The 19,747-nt window shown below is 33.6% G+C and overlaps 1 protein-coding gene and 1 long non-coding RNA gene across 2 annotated transcripts; both read right to left on the minus strand.

The window, feature by feature from the left end:
• Nucleotides 1-1,325: 1,325 nt before the first annotated feature.
• On the minus strand, nucleotides 1,326-3,818 carry LOC148620980 (uncharacterized). Its single transcript, XR_015920831.1, has 3 exons — nucleotides 3,619-3,818; nucleotides 3,132-3,262; nucleotides 1,326-1,807 (listed from the first exon to the last, which is right to left on the minus strand). It is a non-coding gene; the product is annotated as an uncharacterized LOC148620980 (long non-coding RNA).
• Nucleotides 3,819-11,308: 7,490 nt separating this feature from the next.
• Nucleotides 11,309-13,356, minus strand: LOC148620981 (uncharacterized). The gene is made up of 3 exons (XM_088573950.1): nucleotides 13,200-13,356; nucleotides 12,122-12,198; nucleotides 11,309-11,644 (listed from the first exon to the last, which is right to left on the minus strand). The coding sequence occupies exons 1-3, from the start codon at nucleotides 13,241-13,243 to the stop codon at nucleotides 11,430-11,432; spliced, it is 336 nt and encodes a 111-aa protein (XP_088430076.1). The 5' UTR covers nucleotides 13,244-13,356; the 3' UTR covers nucleotides 11,309-11,429.
• Nucleotides 13,357-19,747: the final 6,391 nt, after the last annotated feature.

Here is a 19,747-nt window from a genome sequence, read left to right on the forward strand (position 1 = left end):
TTGTTTGTTGGGTTTTAACGCCCGAGCAGAAAAGAAATTCTACAAGTCAATAAATTTGTTTACCTAAGAACTGTCATAAGCACCGAAGACTGTACACAGAAACGTATTAAAACAGACTGGCAAAATCAAGAACGGTATTTCATAGGCTTCAAAACATTTGGAGATCCAAACAATACAGCAGAATAAAACTGTACAACAGCAACGTGAAATCTGTTCTATTATATGGTAGTGAATGTTGAAGAATTACAAAGGCAGACATGAGAGCACTGTCTAGTTCTTATCACATCTGCCTTCGACGGATCTGCAGAATATCTTGGTCCAATAAAATATCAAAAAGCAACCTACTGAAAATGACAAAGTCCACCTATATAACACAACAAATCAAACATAGGCGCTTCCTATGACTGAGACATGTTTTCCGAATGGAAAGCTCAAGTAAACTAAAACTGTTACAGCTCTGCGATGGATACACAAGGCAAAAGGTCAAGTGGACGACATAAAACAATATGGCGAAAGACAGTAGAACACGAACTCAAGGAACTGCAGATGACAAAGGGTGAGGCAGAGACAAAGCAAAGACATAGCAAAGAAACGAACTGATTAGCGATACCTTATGTTGACCTGAGGATATATAGGTAGGTATGGGCGCTTCATTTAGTTGTTCTGTTTTTGAAAAAAAAAAGTTTTCTAGTGCATTCGCCTGGTTTACAGAATTTCGATGTAAGAACAAAAATTATCCTCCACTACCAGCAGAATCTTGAATAAACAGAAGCAATTTTGATAGGTTAAGAGATGTTTTAAATCTAACAGAATAATGATAACAATGGAACCGATTTAGAGTTTGGCTTTCTTTGGTGTTGAGTTTTACATCCTTCCTTCTAAGACGATTATGATGACTGAATAGTGTAGGTTTCCCAAAATATTTTTAGGTTTTTTGTTGTGTTACCCCAGAGATAACATTGATACCAACTCGAAATCATTTGGTGTTTAATGTATTTTTGAACTGCGTGCAAGCGGAAATTTGCTTCGTCATCGGTTTCTTTTCAAACGGTTGATATTTGTGCCGTTTTCTTGGATATAATTTATCATTGATAACATGGATAATAGATACGATGTACAAACTTATTTCTCTCTCTCTCTCTCTCTCTTGTTATACATTTTTGATTTATGTTTTTGATTTTTCATCTTTCGTCATTTAACAAATGACACTTGTTTAAAAAAAAAACGTCATTATCTTCTTTATTCCTCAAATCTCAGAAACAAGCGGATTGGTTGCTATGGTTGCAATAAATAATTTTTGAGCTTCAATGAGCGTACAATGAGAACAACATAAATGTATTTATTGTCTAATATAAGTACGTAATGGCTATGTAGTTAATAGGTTTTTTTCTATTCATGAATTATCTCATTATTATTACATTATTACAAAATTATAGAATGCATACTACACATGTAGTAGAATTATGATTATCTGTTAAATGAGTCACGTTTGACCTTCATGTGTAGTTACTTTGATATGTTGGGCAATTTCATGACACATAACAATATATTGGTTTACTGAAATAAAAGTAATAATAAGTCACTTAAAACACATAAAAAAAAACAAAGACGAACAGACAGAATGATTAAGTGTTATATGGTACACAAATATTATTGAATGTTTTACAGCCAGTTTTGTAGTCGCACTCATATCCTCCTTCTGATGACATACAGGCTATCCACAAGTGATTCTGTTCCTTAATGACACTTCGAATTTGTGGTGTGCATGAAGGTTTAATATCATTTAATGTCATTTCTTTACAAAATTCTAAATAAAATAGAAATATATATTTACTTGTCTTCGTTTTTCATATTATATTTAAAGTAGCAATATATGGAAAAACTATAGGTATTTTACATCGATATTAAAAAAAATGTCAGTAGATAAAATATGACCATAGGATAGGATTTGTTTTACTCCGAAATCAGGTTGAATCTCTAATGCGTTTTACTATAAAATTTTTGATAGAGGATAAGTTTTTATAATTTTCTTTCTTCCAATAAAATATTTTTTTTCAATATTACAGCCTCTACATTATCTTGCTAGGCCACATATAAAGAAATAATATCTACAAAAAATACCGAAGTGGAAAAGTGGGACAATTCAGGAACAAAAATAAAAATTCAAGTACATGGTCTAAACGTGGAAACAAGAAACAGAGACGATGTACATACACACAGTACCGAACAGAATAAAATACAATTACATCACAGAAAAACTTAAGCATTTGCAATATGAACTCCCATGAGAAACCTGGAGTGACAACAGGCGAATCGCAACGGTACACAACATCGATATCCTACTCCACACGTCACATTGTAAGTAGGTAAAATTTGGCTACAGTATATCTACAGTAATGTATCTTCCCGATACATACAATCAACGCGGTGTAACAGAGGCTCCATCCTCAAAAGCTAAAACTTAAAAAAAAAAACCAAAAACAAAAACTGAGCAATGCTCACTAACTTGATCCCACCACTCCCCATTTGATAACATGTGCCTATTAGCCTCAATTTTGATTTAGAACAAAATCTAAAGTGGGAAAGAGTAATCAAGGGAACCAAGATTATAGCGGAAATCAAATGAATGTAATGGAGGGACAAAGACCAGACATGGATATCAGACATGCACAACTAAGAACATAAAATAACCCAAATGTACAAAGTAACAAAAGTAAAAGGGCAACTCGGACTCAGTGAAAACTGGGAGCATGGACCTGGTGCACCGTAGGGTAAGCGTCCTCTGCTTTTCTAGAAACAGCCACCGAGTTGCTCATAAAAAGTCAATTTCATTGTAGACGAAAGGGGAAAGGAAAACTATGACGGAAAGTGGGACAAACACCTCTATCACTATATAGAGTAATTTTATCCATTCAAATTGTATGCCAAATATTGTGTCACAATCTATGATGATCACTCGTGGTAGATTACACATTTCATAAGTAAAAGAAAAGTAAAACAAACAAACAAAAAAAAACAAAAAACAAAACAAAACAAAAAAACAAAAACAAAAAAAAGAAGAGGAAAAACGGGAACAATTTTATTAAACCACAATTGTGTACGTAATGCAGTACAAATTTCGTTATACATACTGAATTGCTCTAGGTTGTGATGTGTATTGCAGATGTAGACTCCACTGAATCCTACACGGAAATGAAGCGTCGTCAATAAAAACACGACTTCAAAACATTTTATCAACATGCTGCTAGATAAAGTTCACAACCTGAAATAGTGATAAATATATACATATGTTTATATATCATAAAGGCACCTCTTAAATGTATTATCTACTCTCAATATATTGTAGTGCATCTGAAAGCTTATTGTTTCATCAACTTCAATCACGTTCACCATTTTTAGTAACTTTAAAACGCAGTTCGTACATTTTCTAAAATTATGTTCTTTACTGCTACACTTTAAAAAATAAAATGTAACTTAAGTCAAAGTATCACCCTTCGTTTCTTTCTCCTGTGTTACTTATAACCAATAAAATAGAAAGAAATATTCATTTTTACGTCAGGACACAACGAACGTATGTAACAATTAAAACGCGAGTACACAATCATTTACCTTACATACCTTTTCATTAAGTCCAATCTTATTTATTTCAGTTACAAGAATACCTAGTTTAAATATCAAACGTCTGCCTACGTCCAAATGCAAAACACCCAATTAGGAAAGTGAATATACTGCCTCATATCTCACATCATAAATTTTTCAACTATGAATAAAACACGTGGTTAGGTGTACTTTTAACATGGTTTTGCTAAAAGCTTTTTCGTTGATCATTCTAAGGGTAACATTAATTTGTAAGTTATTGGCAAATAAATGATGTGGTAAAACGTGTCAAGTAAGACTGGAGTATTGACAATTACAAATACCGACAACCGACGAAAGGACGAATTAAACTATCACTGCTAAAGTACAGATGGTCTAAAACGTAGTATTGTTTTAATATCACAAGTATCACAAGTAATATTGTTGTTATTCTACTTCTAAATAATATTAAAAAGCACCCCCAAAGAAACAAAACAACAAAAAAACAAACAAACAAACAAACAAGAAAAAAAAAATACCCCCCCCCCCAAAAAAAAAAAAAAAAAAAAAAAAACCAAACAAAACAAAAAAAAAACAAACAAAAATAAAACAAAACAAAAACAAAAACAAAACAAAACAAATAAAACAAATAAAACAAAACAAAACAAAACAAGAAAACCTATTAAGATAGGCTATTAAGTCCGAGCCATGAGCACAAAAAAACAGGAAGTGAACATTATGTTAAACAATCAATGTTTTATCCAGACTATGGTGTTGTCGTACATTCTGTTACTGTAGTCATTGGCGACAATGTCAAATTTAATAGCAGAACAAGATGCTTCTGACGAAGTTCAGTCGTCCAGAACAAGACGATAATCAAATCCAAGACCTCTGTCAATGTAAAATGTAAACTGAAGCTCTACCAAAATGAGCTACATGATTGATATTACTTAAATGCAAAGGATGACCTGTATTCTCTGAGAAAAAATATAAACAAGTATGTCTTTAATTGCAAGCAAACATGAGTTTTCACACTGTAACTTCATTTTGATATTAAGTGTTACTCAGTGCTGTAAGAACATGCAACACTATTTTAAACAGAGGATCACAAATTGTGAAAGGCGTATGAGTGGGAAATTTTGATATATGTATTGTATCCGCACAATACAGATCTATGTGAGTGTCAAGTTTTGTGAAGATATCTTAAAAGTATTTTTTCTCGAAAAAAGGAAAAAGTGAAAAATCATAAATTTTCATGGAAATACAGAATTTCGTGACTTGTCCTTTGCCAAATATGAATGCAATACTTAAGGCAAATACTTCTCTTATAAATTAAAAAAAAACAAGAACATATCTTCTTCAACCTAAAACAAGAAATGAAACATTGATGAATACTCTAACATTCTTACTTACAATAAAAATGATTTCGTTTAAATTTAAGAACTTCAATTCTTTATAAGATACAAAACCAAAACAGGCGCTGCTGATCCCCTTCCTTCTTGTACTACCTCAGTCACCTCTCTATAATACCAACAAACCACATACTAGCGGCATCGATGCTTGTGGGGAAGTGTGGGATTATCGGACGATGAAACGTCCACCCAACTGACCTGTACCATTAGTGAGCAATGGACTTCTATCGCAAAAAAATATATACCTTCGAAAATCTTTCCTAAGCTACGCAAAATAGATTTTAGACAACGAGACACAGTTTGCAAAATAGGTAAATACGGGCAGAAATATCTAAGTCTAGCTTGAATCCAGGCGAGAACCACACAAATACGTAAATACTACAAACAGTTGCATGTTGGCAACATTTACCAGTATGGTCAATCGGAAAGGATACAAAATATTTTGTAACGTGCATGCAAGAGTGCAAATATGGTAATACCTTCAATATCTTATGCTAAGAACTGTTATCAATACCATTTGACTTACAGTATACTATTTAATCAAGCTCTTAGACTAAGACACGTTTGTTCAACGAAGAATCCGAAAAGGTGGTTGGATCAACATTTTACGAAGAAGGGGTATAAACACCATCAAAGAAGGGTTACAAAAATCATAAAAATCCGAGATAGAGCCTGTTACCGTAAAAGGCAAAGAAGAAGTATTAAAGAACCTTTTGTAATCTTACAAAATACCCTTGATTAACTCCACAACTTCAAAATCTTTCCCGAGGCACTCATGGTGGTCGGCATTCCAATGGGAACAAATTGGGCTCCTCTACTTGCTGACCTATTCCTTCACTCTTATGAGGCTGGCTTTATAGCTGATCTGATCCAAAAGAAAGAATATCGTTTAGTTGGATCCTTTAAAGTCATTTGCCGCTATATAGATGACGTATCATCTTTAAACAATTCTAATTTAGGCGATCTGATACATCGCATCTACCCCAAAGAACTTGAGATAAAGGATACTACAGACACTATGAAGTCAGTCTCATATCTTGACATATACTTAGAAATCGATGGCAAAGGAAAACTATTGACCAAACCTTACGACAAACGTGATAACTTTTAATTCAGAATTGTCAACTTTGCTAAGCATAACTAAAGGCATACTATATAATACAGACACAGATAAAATTAGTATATTTGATTAAAGCGGACATGACCGAGATAAAATCTTAAAAAAATGTCCAAACTGTAGATTTATACCCCTTTCAATTCCAAAGACTTATAAGATATTCTGAAACTTATTAAAAAGATAAGGTAAGTTATTTCAAAAGAAGGTGTATATTTAAAATAAATCTTGTTCGTACCCTTGGTATATCTGTAATATTAGAATTTCTTAAGTTATATTTACAATCTTGAAAACAACTAAATCTGGTGAACAAGGTGGCTACAATTTATTTAAAATTTTAAAATATTATACAGTCGAGGCGCATATTCTTTTTTTTTAACGATGGAACCTTTGCATCCTCTAACAGCTCACCACGTGTGTACGCGTAGTCCGCATTTATAAACCACAGAACCCTTTCTTTATGGTTAATCTAAATCAGTGGAATAACTTTTGTCGCAAAAATGACATGCCAAAAGTCATAAGTTGAAAAAATGACAAAATAACTGTGTGAAAAATGGTATGAATCACAAAAGCCAATAAGTTTTAAGACATCAATTCTTGAGAAGCTTTGTTAGATATATTCTTAATATAATAATTAACAAAAGTAACTACTAGTCATTATCTACACTTGCTACTTTATAGCTTCACCACAAGTTATTTCATCTAACTGTTGTTTAAAGTTTCTAAACATGGGTCATCCAAACATACGAGTGGAATTGAGAGAATTTATTCCAAGGATATAGACAGACAGACATACAACAAAGAACATAAAGTAACCAAAATAAGACGTTCAAAGAAACATAAGTTTATGAACAATCGCACTCCACTAAAAGCTGGGAACTTTGACCAGGTGCATCGGGTAAGGTAAGCATACTCTACTCTCAAGAAAAATCCATCGTGCTCCTAGTTAAATATCAAGTCCTAGGTACACTTAAGTGGAAAGGAAAACTATGACACGATGAATTTTTATACCTTTGTTCACAAAAGGGAGTGGAAGAAATGAACATATTGACCTTTAACAAAACTTTGTTTTAAAAAGTATGAAACCAATATCTAGAACGAACGTCAAAAGTCTGTATAATGATGAAGTAGGCTCAGAACTGGAGTGTCAAGATAGGCTTTATAAAGAGATTGCAGTAAAGTGAAAGGTATGCAATAGAGTTATGTTCGAATTCGATGATGTCTCTGAGGCTTTGGTATGTAAGGAAGGCCATATATTGTGACATCATGCATCTTATGTGATTTATAGTGGTGATGGCTATGACTTTTTTTTCGTCTCGGGATTTGTTAGTGTTAATTTCCGAAAGATGACCGCATATTTGTTTGTTTAACTTTTCTTGTTATTGATATATACAAGAACTATACTGCAAAATATCCATTAATCCGTAATTATCCGTAGATTAAGTTGGTTGATTCGCAACTTAAGTCATCATGACTTCTTGATTGAAGAGTTTTGTTTGTTATGACAATGATAAGAAAAGGTCGGTATCGGTATGTTGCATGCTTTACAATTTGCAATTAAATATTTTGATATTGTTCAGTGTGTCTTATCATCGTTGTAGTCAAATTTATCTGTCAAAGTGATAGAACATGGTGTAATACGTTTGTGAATGTCCATTTTTTGTACTGGAATAGGTAGTCAGCACAATGAACGTAAGATTAGTAAGACTTTGTTGATATCGTCGTGGCACTATCCATACCAAGATTAGCCTGCATACAATTAACGTTTCGCCAGTCTGTCAATACTGCACTGAATATACATGTATGTCAGTTAATTTCCAACAGTTATCGTTTGCATATGTCATTTATAAAAATATAAAAAAGAACATGACCTTGTATGGAACCTTGAGGTACACCTTTTGTTGATCAGACCAAAGAATCGTTCTTTTTATGTTATGGTAATACCCGTGCTTTTTAATCCTTTTCAGTAAAACACAGTTTATTGATTTCTGTTTTTTTTTAGTATTACTTCTTATAATGATGGGTCTCAACTTTTCACAAAACATGTGGGCTTTAAAAAAATAAATTTGTACCTGACATATTTTTATGCATTGCAATATCATAGTTTAGATCTCCAGTACTCATATGCTTAGTGAATTTACAATTTTCCATTGACTGTAGTCTGTCCACAGCATAAATTAACCATTTAACTTAGTCACGAGTAATTCCAAATCACAGTATTTTTAAAAGTCTAACATTCAATTTTAAGGCGTCTTCGTGCTTGAATATCGAATCGCATGAAAGAACTATCTATTCTGTATCCGTGGTTAGTACGGTCTCTCCGCTGAAGATTGTTCTTTCAAAGATGGAATATTTAAACGAGGTGTTTAACTTAGAATCAGACATTGTGAGACAGTCAGTTAAAATATCTTTGATCTCATCAAACTTGTATTGCGTATGTTCATATTCAGATGACACATTAAAAAAGTTTTGGTGGAAATGTTTGTATCAGTGCTTCTGATGATAACAAGAGAGAACTGGTGGCTTCATTATGTGTTGGAATATATAAAAAAATAACAGTGAACTTAAAGGACTTGAATCCACCATTAAGCCATGGATCTTCAGACTAACTCAAAAAATTACATACAGTGGATAAAATTTGCACATTTAATGGGTCAACAAGTGGATTGAAATTATCAGAATTATCAATAATCTTTGATGTCCTTGTTTGAATTCACTAGGAATAATACTTTGTTGTGTTTTAGATGGTTTTAAAGTACTATGAAAGTGTCAATATGTAGGTCGTAAGCAAACATTAACTCATATGAACATGATAATTTGTGACAACTCTATTTGCTAAACAAATTATGTTTGATACAGGGATGACAACGTTAGCATATCATGGTCTGAAAACTTCAAGCGTTGTATGATCTATCAACTTTGCAAATGTTAATCCCCCCCGTGAGACTCATACCGCTATGACAGCAATGGCTATAGCGCCTGCACTTAGTCCATCGCCCAAGACCATTCAACCAGTTAGGCTATTCAAAAAGATCAAGGGAACCAATATTTAAGCCGAAATTGATAGATAATGTGTTTAAATAAATCGGTTTTCATTGTGCACGATCCACGAGCTCACGTTGACGACTATAAAGCTACGGTAGTGATGTCTTCAAATATGTATGAACATAACACTGAGTTGTGATATAAAAAAATCACACGCAGTTGCTGAAGGGATGTTGCCAAAGATGAAAGAAAACTCGACAATACAGAATGAAAAGTCATCCAATTTGTCATATAGTTTGATTTATCCTTTTTCACAGATCGTTAATTGTTGGTCAATATGATGGTGACGTCCAACTGTTTGCAGTGTCTTTTATCCCAAGTTCTTTTAGTAGATGCGATGTATAAAATAGACAATACAACATCAATATAGCGAATCAGCGGCATCCGAGTGAAGGATAATGTCAGTGAGTAGCATAGCACCATTTGTTCTCATTGGAATGCCGACTGTCATTTAAAAAATACGTCAACCACACTTGACAAATATATTGTCGATAAAAAATCCCAGCATTTTGTCAATATCTTCTCCGGTATATTTTGAAAATGATAATTTTAATCGGTTTTAACAGAGTATGAGAAATATCTAGCAAGTACTACGTGTTTGTATCTTGGTGTACAAAATTAAAAAAAAAATTAATAACGATGTATAATGTTTTTGAGTCCGGATGTAAGCAGAGTTTGTGGAAGAATAATCAAGGGAACCACGGTTATTCCAAGGAAAAGTAGTATAAAGGGTTAAAATATTATTGGTCTTGATGCAATTCTGATAAATATCAAGCATTGAGCGTTTTCAGAAGAGCTTTCGAATTTTTCAGTATTCACATTGAATTAATAATACTACGGGAGTAACAAGGAACGTGGTAAGACTGGAGACCCTTCTTGGCTTCTGTGAGTATGGAAGTTAATAGTTTCGAAAGAGGCTTAGTAGTATATCATGCAGATCCAGCTATGGAACTATGATTCTTGTGGAGTTTTGGAATCCATCTGTAGATCACAAGTGTTGAATATTGCTTTTCCTAAGACTTTTGGAAGTATTCAGACCCTTATATACTTGCGTTATCTTCTCTGTGTCAAACATGATTTAAAGGAGCAGTTTTACAAATAGCGTCGTCACAGTTTGAGACTTCTAATAAGATGTGGAAACTACCATCTTACCTCTAGTACATAATTGTACAGACAAATAACATACACGACTAGGATCAACATTGAATATTCATGCAAGAATGGATATACATATACCATAAGTCAAGTCAAAAGCTACGTCAAAAATCTGGAATCAATACAAGGCTGCAAAGTAATGATGCAAATTTGGTCGCTTCCTCAGCAAGATTCGAATCCCTTCTCTGCTCTGACATATATGCCAAAGCCAATGTCATTCGGCTAACTAAAATATAGTTTTTATTAACCGAGTGATACTTCGTAAGTAAATCCAGAGTGTGAACATAAGGACACGATGTAACTGTACATCGTTTTCTCCATGCACATCTCAGATGGTATTGGTAGGACAATAGAGCATCAGCAACAAAATTCAGATAGAGCAACTTCAAGAAATATACATAGCATAAGTCTTAAAGGATGTGTGACCTATCTTAGGGCTAGTATATTACTATATAGACATTTAGCATGCACGTCTAGCCCATTTTGACAATTGTATCATTGTTTGAAAGTTTAAAATCCTTATATAATTACATTTTCTCACTAAAGAGACAAGAACATTCCTATTTTTAGCTGTGCCATATTTCCTTATCTTATCCACGTGTTGAGACAGAATACGTGGGCTTTTCCGTAAATAGTCAAAGAACGACATTAACAATAACAATTTTGTGTTTTAAAATTCTTTAAACATAATAATTTTATCGGGAATAATCGGTGATTGGTTTCTTGCGGTGTATTTGTACTGTTTTGAAGTGAAATACCCGCTTTTCTCATGCACGACTGTCATTTCTCAGACACCATTGGGTATAGTGAAATAGTTATCTAAGTCGGCGGATCTCGTTTGTAATTCAAATCGTACCATTAGGTGTCTGAGATTTCTCTATCTTACTCTTGTACAGGTTTTACCTTCTTAATATCTTCCCAATTTCAAACATGATCCGATGGAGCGGTGTAGCGAATAGAATGGTTCACATTCTGAGGCGTATATTATATATATTATAGTACAAAATTTGAAATTTGAAACTTTATTATTAATAACTATTCAAAATTTAATTATAGATGTAAATTTGACAATAAGAAAAGAAATGTTTAATTCAATGATCAGCAAAGTATAGAAATAATATGAGTGTCTATAAATTTAATGGCCGACACTGTCCGTCCCTTGATTTACAGCCTTGGCTGCTGTCACAAGTTTTAATCGAAGTTGCAGTGCACCTGAGCCATAGGTTGTTTTGCTCTGTTATTGCCTTTGTAACTTTCCTCAGGGAGTCGTTTTCACACTGAGACAGTTTATAACGAATCTCTTCGATTTTTTGTCGTTCATACGTTCGTGCTGATATACATTCTAAAATAAAGATAATTCCCTTTATACTATTAAGATAACGTATATCAAATCACAACAACACAATACAGAATTGCCGTTTTATAAACAACAAGTCATTGACTATTGTGCTATATAGAGCTTTTTAACATTTGTATAATCAAAACGCAATGCAAATTTCAATCAAAAAAACAACAGAAGTCAGAATCCAAATTTCAAACACATGCAGACAATTAATAACAAGCACAATTCCTACTGCAAAATAACTATCACAAAATAACTAAAAAAATCATGTATTTGAATAGATGCGTTAAGATATAGTTTCTTTTCTAGTATGCTTTATATATTGTTCTTACACTTTACATTTTCATGAAAATGAATATATAAATCTGCGTCCTCGACCATTTTGGTAATGAACATTTTCTACATATACCCATATCTGGTTAAACTTTCAAAGATATATGATCTTCATAATAGAGTTATTGCAATATATTGTTTTACCTTGGTATGTTTTCCGTTGGATACTTAAACAACAAAAACTGCTCAGATAAATAACAATGAGTAAACAACCGATCAACCTGCAAAGAGAATTACTGTTACTGAAATATATACGTAAAATGCTATAGAGAAGTAACGCTCATAAATAATGTCATTTTGTTGAGGTTAAAGACTGTGGTATTGGTGGTACTGAAGTTCTTCAAACTCTTTCTTGCCTAGGAACAGGAATTGATTGATTATTTGTTTCGAAAGGTATTAAGGTCACTTATTGATAAAACTAAACACAATTTAAACTAATTATTTATTTGTGAGATTATATATATATATAGAAGTGTCTGAAAAATTCCCAACGATGGTAGAACTGTCAAATTTGCGAAGCAAATTTTTGTCGTTCCCTCCGCGGGACTCGAACTCGTACGGCTGTGACATCTATGGCAACACCGCCTGCACTAAGTCCAGCGTGAATAGAGTGACATTCTGAGACATTGTATAATATTGTTTGTTGTGACATGCATCATTAATTTGATCCTCTATCCTACATTATAACACCTATATGAACTGTCCCGTACTACCATACATCGTCTACTAAGTTACAGCCCTAGATTAATCCTACGAGGAGGAATCACCCGGCCAGCGAAAGCTATATTTTTTATATAGCCTAGTTGGCCGAGTGGTCTAGGGCGCTGGACTTAGTGCAGGAGGTGTTGCCATAAATGTCACAGCGGTACGAGTTCGAGTCCCGCGGAGGGAACGACAAAAATTTGCTTCGAAAATTTGACAGTTCTGACATCGTTGGGACTTTTTCAGACCCTTCTATAAGTTTACGTTATCTTCCCTGTATCAATTTGATCCGATGGAGCAGTGTAGTGAATAGAGTCGTCACATTCTGAGACGTTATATATATATTGATCCTGTTGATGTAATTATTTGGATTCAAACCTTTGCAATAATTGTGGTTTTCTAAAACAGAAATACGTGAAAACGCGTGAAAACTAAAACAGAAATAATTCTTCAATAAACGATTGATTTCGTCTCTACTAGAGATTATATAATGAATTAAGCAAATGTTTAAATTAATTACCTCATGTTAGTATATTCTTGTCCAGAAAATTTCAGAAGTATCATTCGGGATGAACATTCCAGACCTCCTCACACAACTACCTGGTTACGCTGTGAAATAGTTTCACTTTACTAGGAGAAAAACAGCTGTAAAAAGAAATTAAATTATCTGATAGTAGCATTTTTAAAATGGTTCTCTGTCTACGAAATGATTTTGAGCTGCAATTTGATTGTATTTTAAACTTAATATGAACAAGAATTCGGTCATTTTATAAGGCCAAAAACACTTCGCCTTCTCTTTACTATTTTCACCTGTCTACGTATCAAGATAAAACAAGATTTTAACAATGTATCTTAAGGCATACATATACTATGTCTTATATATTTATAATACGCGGTGTTTTTAAGTACAAGTTTTATGTTATTTGCATGAAACATCTTTTATATAGAAAGATAGCTTATCACCAACACACACAGTGAACGTATCAACATAACTACAAAATATATACTAAATTTATGAAGGTTCAGTAACAAAAGGAAAAAGTGATGTGAAGATGAATTGTAGTATTTAAGATGAAATTATTTCACAACTTTGTAAAATTTAATAATTTTAGTAAAGTGACATGTTCCGAAAGAAATATTCATATAGATATTTATCACATTTGCAGTCAATGAATTATATAAAATTAGTTTTGGTAGACAAATAAGTAAGGTACACTTATAATAAAGAAACCCATCTTAAAATATTGGCAAAAACAAGAAAAAAACTATTTCCATACTTTGCTGATCATTGAATTAAAAATAACATATACATATAAAATATGCTTTTGGTTGTTCCAAAAAATTTGGTAAAACTCATTTAGCAAATCAATAATTATGGTGTAATACGACGACGACTGCATCATCCCCAATTCACAGCACTTTTTATAAAGAAAATACATTTGGCTTTATATTTATTAACTTATTTACATGACATTGTTTGTGCGCGACTGTATGTTACATTTGAAAAAGAAAGCGCGACTGTATGTTACATTTGAAAAAGAAATTAAAATCAAATTTGAGTGAATCATTCAATATAAGTTTGGAAAGCACACAAGAATTGTTTAATATAAGCAAAAATGGCACACCCACAAGAATACTATACGCACACAAGGAATCATATGTTACTTTTGAAAAAAAAATGAAATTAAATTAAAGTCAATCGTTCAATATAAGTTTGAAAAGCACATAAGAATACATTAAGTAAAACAGACGGAACAACTGTGTTGAGATAAAATATGTTTATGCTAATATGACGAAAGTTTTGATTTAGTTTCAAATTTAACACAAGTATTAAAGTTTATAAGTTAGTTGCTAGATACACACTGGCTCCGGATAATATTATTTCTTCTAAGGCTGCTTGGAGGTTATTTAAGAATACATCATTACCAATATACGACAGGTAAACCCTATCATTGGACCATATCTTTTGCTCAGTCAGTTTCAAATCCGGGTACTTGCTTACACGACAGTAATGAATTCTGGGAAGGTTATGTCTCTTAGTATACCCTATTCTCCCAGGTATTTGGCCAGGGAAGAAGACCACGCCCCTTAGAAGAAGGCCCTGCCCCTTTTGAATCACTACTGTCCACATACAGGTAAAGTACATCGCTCATAGACCATTCCGATTCAGGAAAATATGTTTAAAAATTGTAAGACTTTATAAAATCGACCCAAACCCTCATATCTTCATTGGCATCCTCATTCAAGCGGATTTTATTGCAGACTTAACAATAAGATCGTAAAAACACCTTTTGAACGCCTGCCCGCATCGAATTGCCTTACAAATGAAGTTAAATGAACCCACGAGTGAGTGAAAAATTTTTAGGGTTGTCCTATCTTTATTTAAAAAGAATTTCATTTACCGTCCTTCAACAACGATTCACGTTTGTCATTTGGTATTCTGATTAGTAACTCGTCCGTTTCGATCAAAAGCCCAAGAAACGTGAGAATTGTGACCAGACCCTTTCTTCTGTTGCGATGGGCACATCGAATTATGTACGAACATTAAAAAATCTCTCAACATTTGACAGTTGTTAGAGTGTTCAGTTCCTGAAAAAATATATTCGTCAAGGAAATAATCTAAAGTCCTTAAATCTGACCTTTTTTTCCACTAATCAATGTAAAAAGGAAGCGAAGTTTACCCATATTTTGCATGAAATAGAGAGCCCAAACGACATTCACTAATCTATGTAATAATTACCGCCGATTTTGAAACCAAGAAGGTCTAATTCCCTAGGATTTACTCGGAGTAAACGGAATACACTTTATATACCCACGACGGCGAGATTAGCGGAGCGACCAAGAGAACTTATCATTTTGAAGATTTTGTCAAAAGGTGTATAACGCACAGTGCAAAATTGTTCATCTATGAAATAATTTATTCCGCGTGATTCCGGGTCCGAAAGGTGTATTATTTAGCACCAGGAAAACTTGTCCGACTTGAAACAACACCGATTTGGGATACCTGCAGGTCAGAAATGGAGAGTTTAGGGAATGGGCCTTCTATCCTACCTAGGTCTATCTTTTTTGGACCCTTTCGATCAATTCTTTTTTTATTTTGATTGGCGAAAATAAGGGAGACTTTCGCGATGTCTCCTTTGACTGCTAGTGGGTATGAATAATTGTTCAAAGAGAGGTTTAACATGGATAGGAGAATCTCCCATATGTCGCGGGATTTGGAAGTTTGCCTGGGTTCTGCCTTGATACGATGGTCAAAATTAACGAGACGGCTGATTCATTTTGGGGTCGGTTCCTATTTTTTTTATGATGGGACAATCGTAACAACAATGTTTATCTGATCACCTAAAACAGACATACATATAAACGCAAGGGTTTCTCATCCAATGTTTATTGTCAGAGGTAGACGTAGAAAATAATAGCAGTGATAAGACCTATACTGTTATCACAATCTCCAAAGAAGAGATTGTGAAAAACCTTGAATCTGTGCTATCCTCTTTTGGTCTATCTACCAAAGACGATGATTGTGATTTACCGTCTATGTACTGGATTCCTTAACTTCACAAGAATCCATACAAATAATGTTACATAGCTGGATCAGAAAAATGTACTACCAAACCTCTTTCAAAACTTTAAACTTCTACATTCACAGCTGTCAAAGAGGGCCTGCAGTTCTACCACAACAACTGTTACTCCCGTAGTGGTATTAATTTAATGTGGATCCTGTAAAAATTCGAAAGATCTTCTGGAGACCATCAGTTCAAGATTATTATCAGAATATAATAGCATTAAAACCTATGATTTTTCAACACTGTATATTTCTTTTCCCCATATTCATTTAAAATCCAGACTTAGGAATATTATACACCGTTGTTTTTTCATAAAATATGGCACATCTAGATACAAATATATAGTTGTTGGTAGAGATTCCTCATGCTTTGCAAGAAATAATTCCAAATCATCTTCCAAATACACAGAAGATGATATTTATAAAATGCTAGAATGTTTAATCGACAACATATTTCTCAAGTGTGGTGGATGCGTTTTTCAACAAACGGTCGGTATTCCAATGGGAACAAATTGTGCTCTTCTACTTGCTGACCTATTCCTTCGCTCTTATGATGCTGACTTTATAGCAGATCTGACCCGTAAAAGAACATATCGTCAAGCTAAATCCTTAAATCTCAGTTTCCGTTATATAGATGACGTACGATCTTTAAACAATCCTAATTTCGAGGATTTGAAATCGATGGTAAAGGAAAACTATTGACCAAACTTTACGACAAACGTGATGACTTTTCATTCAGAATTGTCAAATTTCCTTTCATCTGTGGTAACATCCCTTCAGCACCTGCGTATGGAGTGTTCATATCACAACTCATACGTTATGCCAGAGCTTGCCGAAACTACGCAGACTGTTTGTATCGCACTAGAACTCTAACAAAAAGGCTTCTGGAATAGGGTTATGTTGCTACAAGATTGTAGTCATCACTACAGAAATTCTATGGTCGTCATAACTCGTGGATCGTTATGGTGTATCCATCTGCACCATGAAAACCGATTTATTCAACGGGTCATAATTTTCCTTTCCTCGTTTGTCTACCCCGGACTTGACTTTTTATGAACAACTCGGCGGGTGTTTCTAGAAAAGCAGAGGACGCTTACCCTACCGATGCACCTGGTCCGTGCTCCCAGTTTTAAGTGGAGTCCGAGTTGCTCATTTGCTTTTGTTACTTTATATGTATGCTTTTAGTTACTTTATGTTCTTTGTTGTGTATGTCTGTTTTCCATGTCGGGTCTTTGTCTCTGGATTACATTCTTTTGATTACCGCTATAACCTTGGTTCCCTTGATTACTCTTTGATACATCGCATATATACCCCCAAAGAACTTGAAATAAGGGATACTACAGACACTGTGAAGTCAGCCTCATATCTTGCCCTACACTTAGAAACCGATGGTAAAGGAAAACTATTGACCAATCTTTGCGACAAACATGATGACTTTTAAATCAGAAAATTGTCAACTTTTCTTTCATCTGTGGCAACATCCCTTCAGCACCTGCATATGGAGTGTTCATATCATAACTCATACGTTATGCTAGAGCTTGCCGAAACTATGTAGACTACTAACAAGTAGGCTTCTGGAACAGTGGTATGTTGCTACAAGATTGCAGTTCTATGGTCGTCATCATGAACTCATGGATCGTTACGGTATATTCGTCTGCACAGTGAAAACTAATTTGGTCAAAATGTCATAGTTTTCCTATCCTCTTTCGTCTACCCCCGACTTGACTTTTTATGAGCAAATCGGTGGATGTTTCTAAAAAAGCAGAGGACGCTTACCCTAACAGTGCACCTGGTCCATGTTCCCAATTTTTGGTGGAGTCCGAGTTGCTCATTTACTTTTGTTACTTTGTACATGTTATTTTGGTTTTTTTTATTATGTTCTTTGTTGTGTGTGTCTGTTTTCTATGTATGGTATTTGTCCCTGGATTAATTTTTTTTATTTCCGCTAGAATCTTGGTTCCCTTTATTACTCTTTCCAAAAATATTTGTTTAAACGAAAATAAAACATATATATAAACTTGAATGAAATAAGCCACAAAGAATCGATCGATCTTTTATTATTACAAAAATATCAGTTATATGAATATTGCAAATTTCAGTATGCTGTACACATATTTCAAGGAGTAACCTCTCATCAGTAGCATAAGAACCGAATAACTATGAAGTATAAGATTCAAAAATAAATTGCATACAATAGTACAAGTATACAAGTACTGAAGGCAAGAATATCGAAATAGAGAGACAAATCCACCGGAGTATATCAAAAGGATAACATTATTGTAGCCCGATAATGATGCCTCAGGGTTGAAAGGGGTTATGAATTTTGAGTTTAGGCACATTTTGGTAAATAATATTTGACATAAAGTTCGTAGTAAGACAAGTCTGACAAATGCTTCAAAATGGCAAATACCCTTAAGATCCTTTAGTCCATAAGCAGCTGAACATATTTTACTAAATAATGGACCATTTATTTATAGCTTTCATAATGAGTGAAATTTGAACATCGCAAATATCAATTTGCATTATTTAATTTCAACATCATAACAAATGACACTCGGCAAATTTATTCAAATGTGGAAATTAGATAACGCGAGAATGTATTTTGCGATATTTAACTTTCACGCGTTATAAAACCTTTTTTTCTATAATTCCATTGAAACAGTTCCGCAGTTTGACATTCGGATTAGCGATCGTCCGTCTATGACGTCATCTATAGTGTCGGAAGAACTATGAAATAAACGTCAAAACGTGGCTTTCGACCCATCAGGTTTTATAGAAAATGTTATACAATCACACAACAACCATACGCAACGCCGGAAGTTAGATCACATCGCCCATGGTGTGATATCGCAAATATCTAGTCGTCCAAGAAAAAGATAAAAGGACCAAATATTAGAGAAATCGTGTTACAACATAAGAAAAAATCCAAAGATTTATCAAATACATTCCTGAAATCATGTCTCAAAATAATTTGATAAATTGGCTCAAGCAATACATTAAATTGAGATTCATAATTTGAAAAAAAAGGCAAAAACATCATGAAATATGGAAGAAAATAATATTTGATCGTGTAAGGAAATAATTAAGAAAAAATCATGAAGGGGGAGCTGCCAAATTTGTACAGTTTTGATTCTACTGAATTTTGCTGATTCAATCAAATAAGTTTGAAGTAATGCAATTGAAGCAATAAATGTCGATAATACCTACAGAATATTGTAAAAACAACGTTTTTTTTATAGATCTGATCTAATTATTTTTCGCCATTACTTCCGAAGATTGCCGACGGGACATTCACCTGGGTTAAAAATACTTTAACTGTTGTAAAAAATAACAAAAAAGGATGCACAGGTAAGCACGTGTCTTGTTTGCATTTCAATTCATCTACTTCTTGATTAGTTTCAAACACATAATGACCATATTTGAGCCACATTATATCACAATAGATAAATTTCAAAAGGATCCTTGCGTTATATTCGAACTTTTTTATTTTACGCCTTGAGTCT

Source organism: Perna viridis, chromosome 3 (genome assembly GCF_037379345.1).
Source record: "Perna viridis isolate PV_CMFRI_1.1 ecotype Kerala chromosome 3, ASM3737934v1, whole genome shotgun sequence".
Taxonomy (NCBI): domain Eukaryota; kingdom Metazoa; phylum Mollusca; class Bivalvia; order Mytilida; family Mytilidae; genus Perna; species Perna viridis.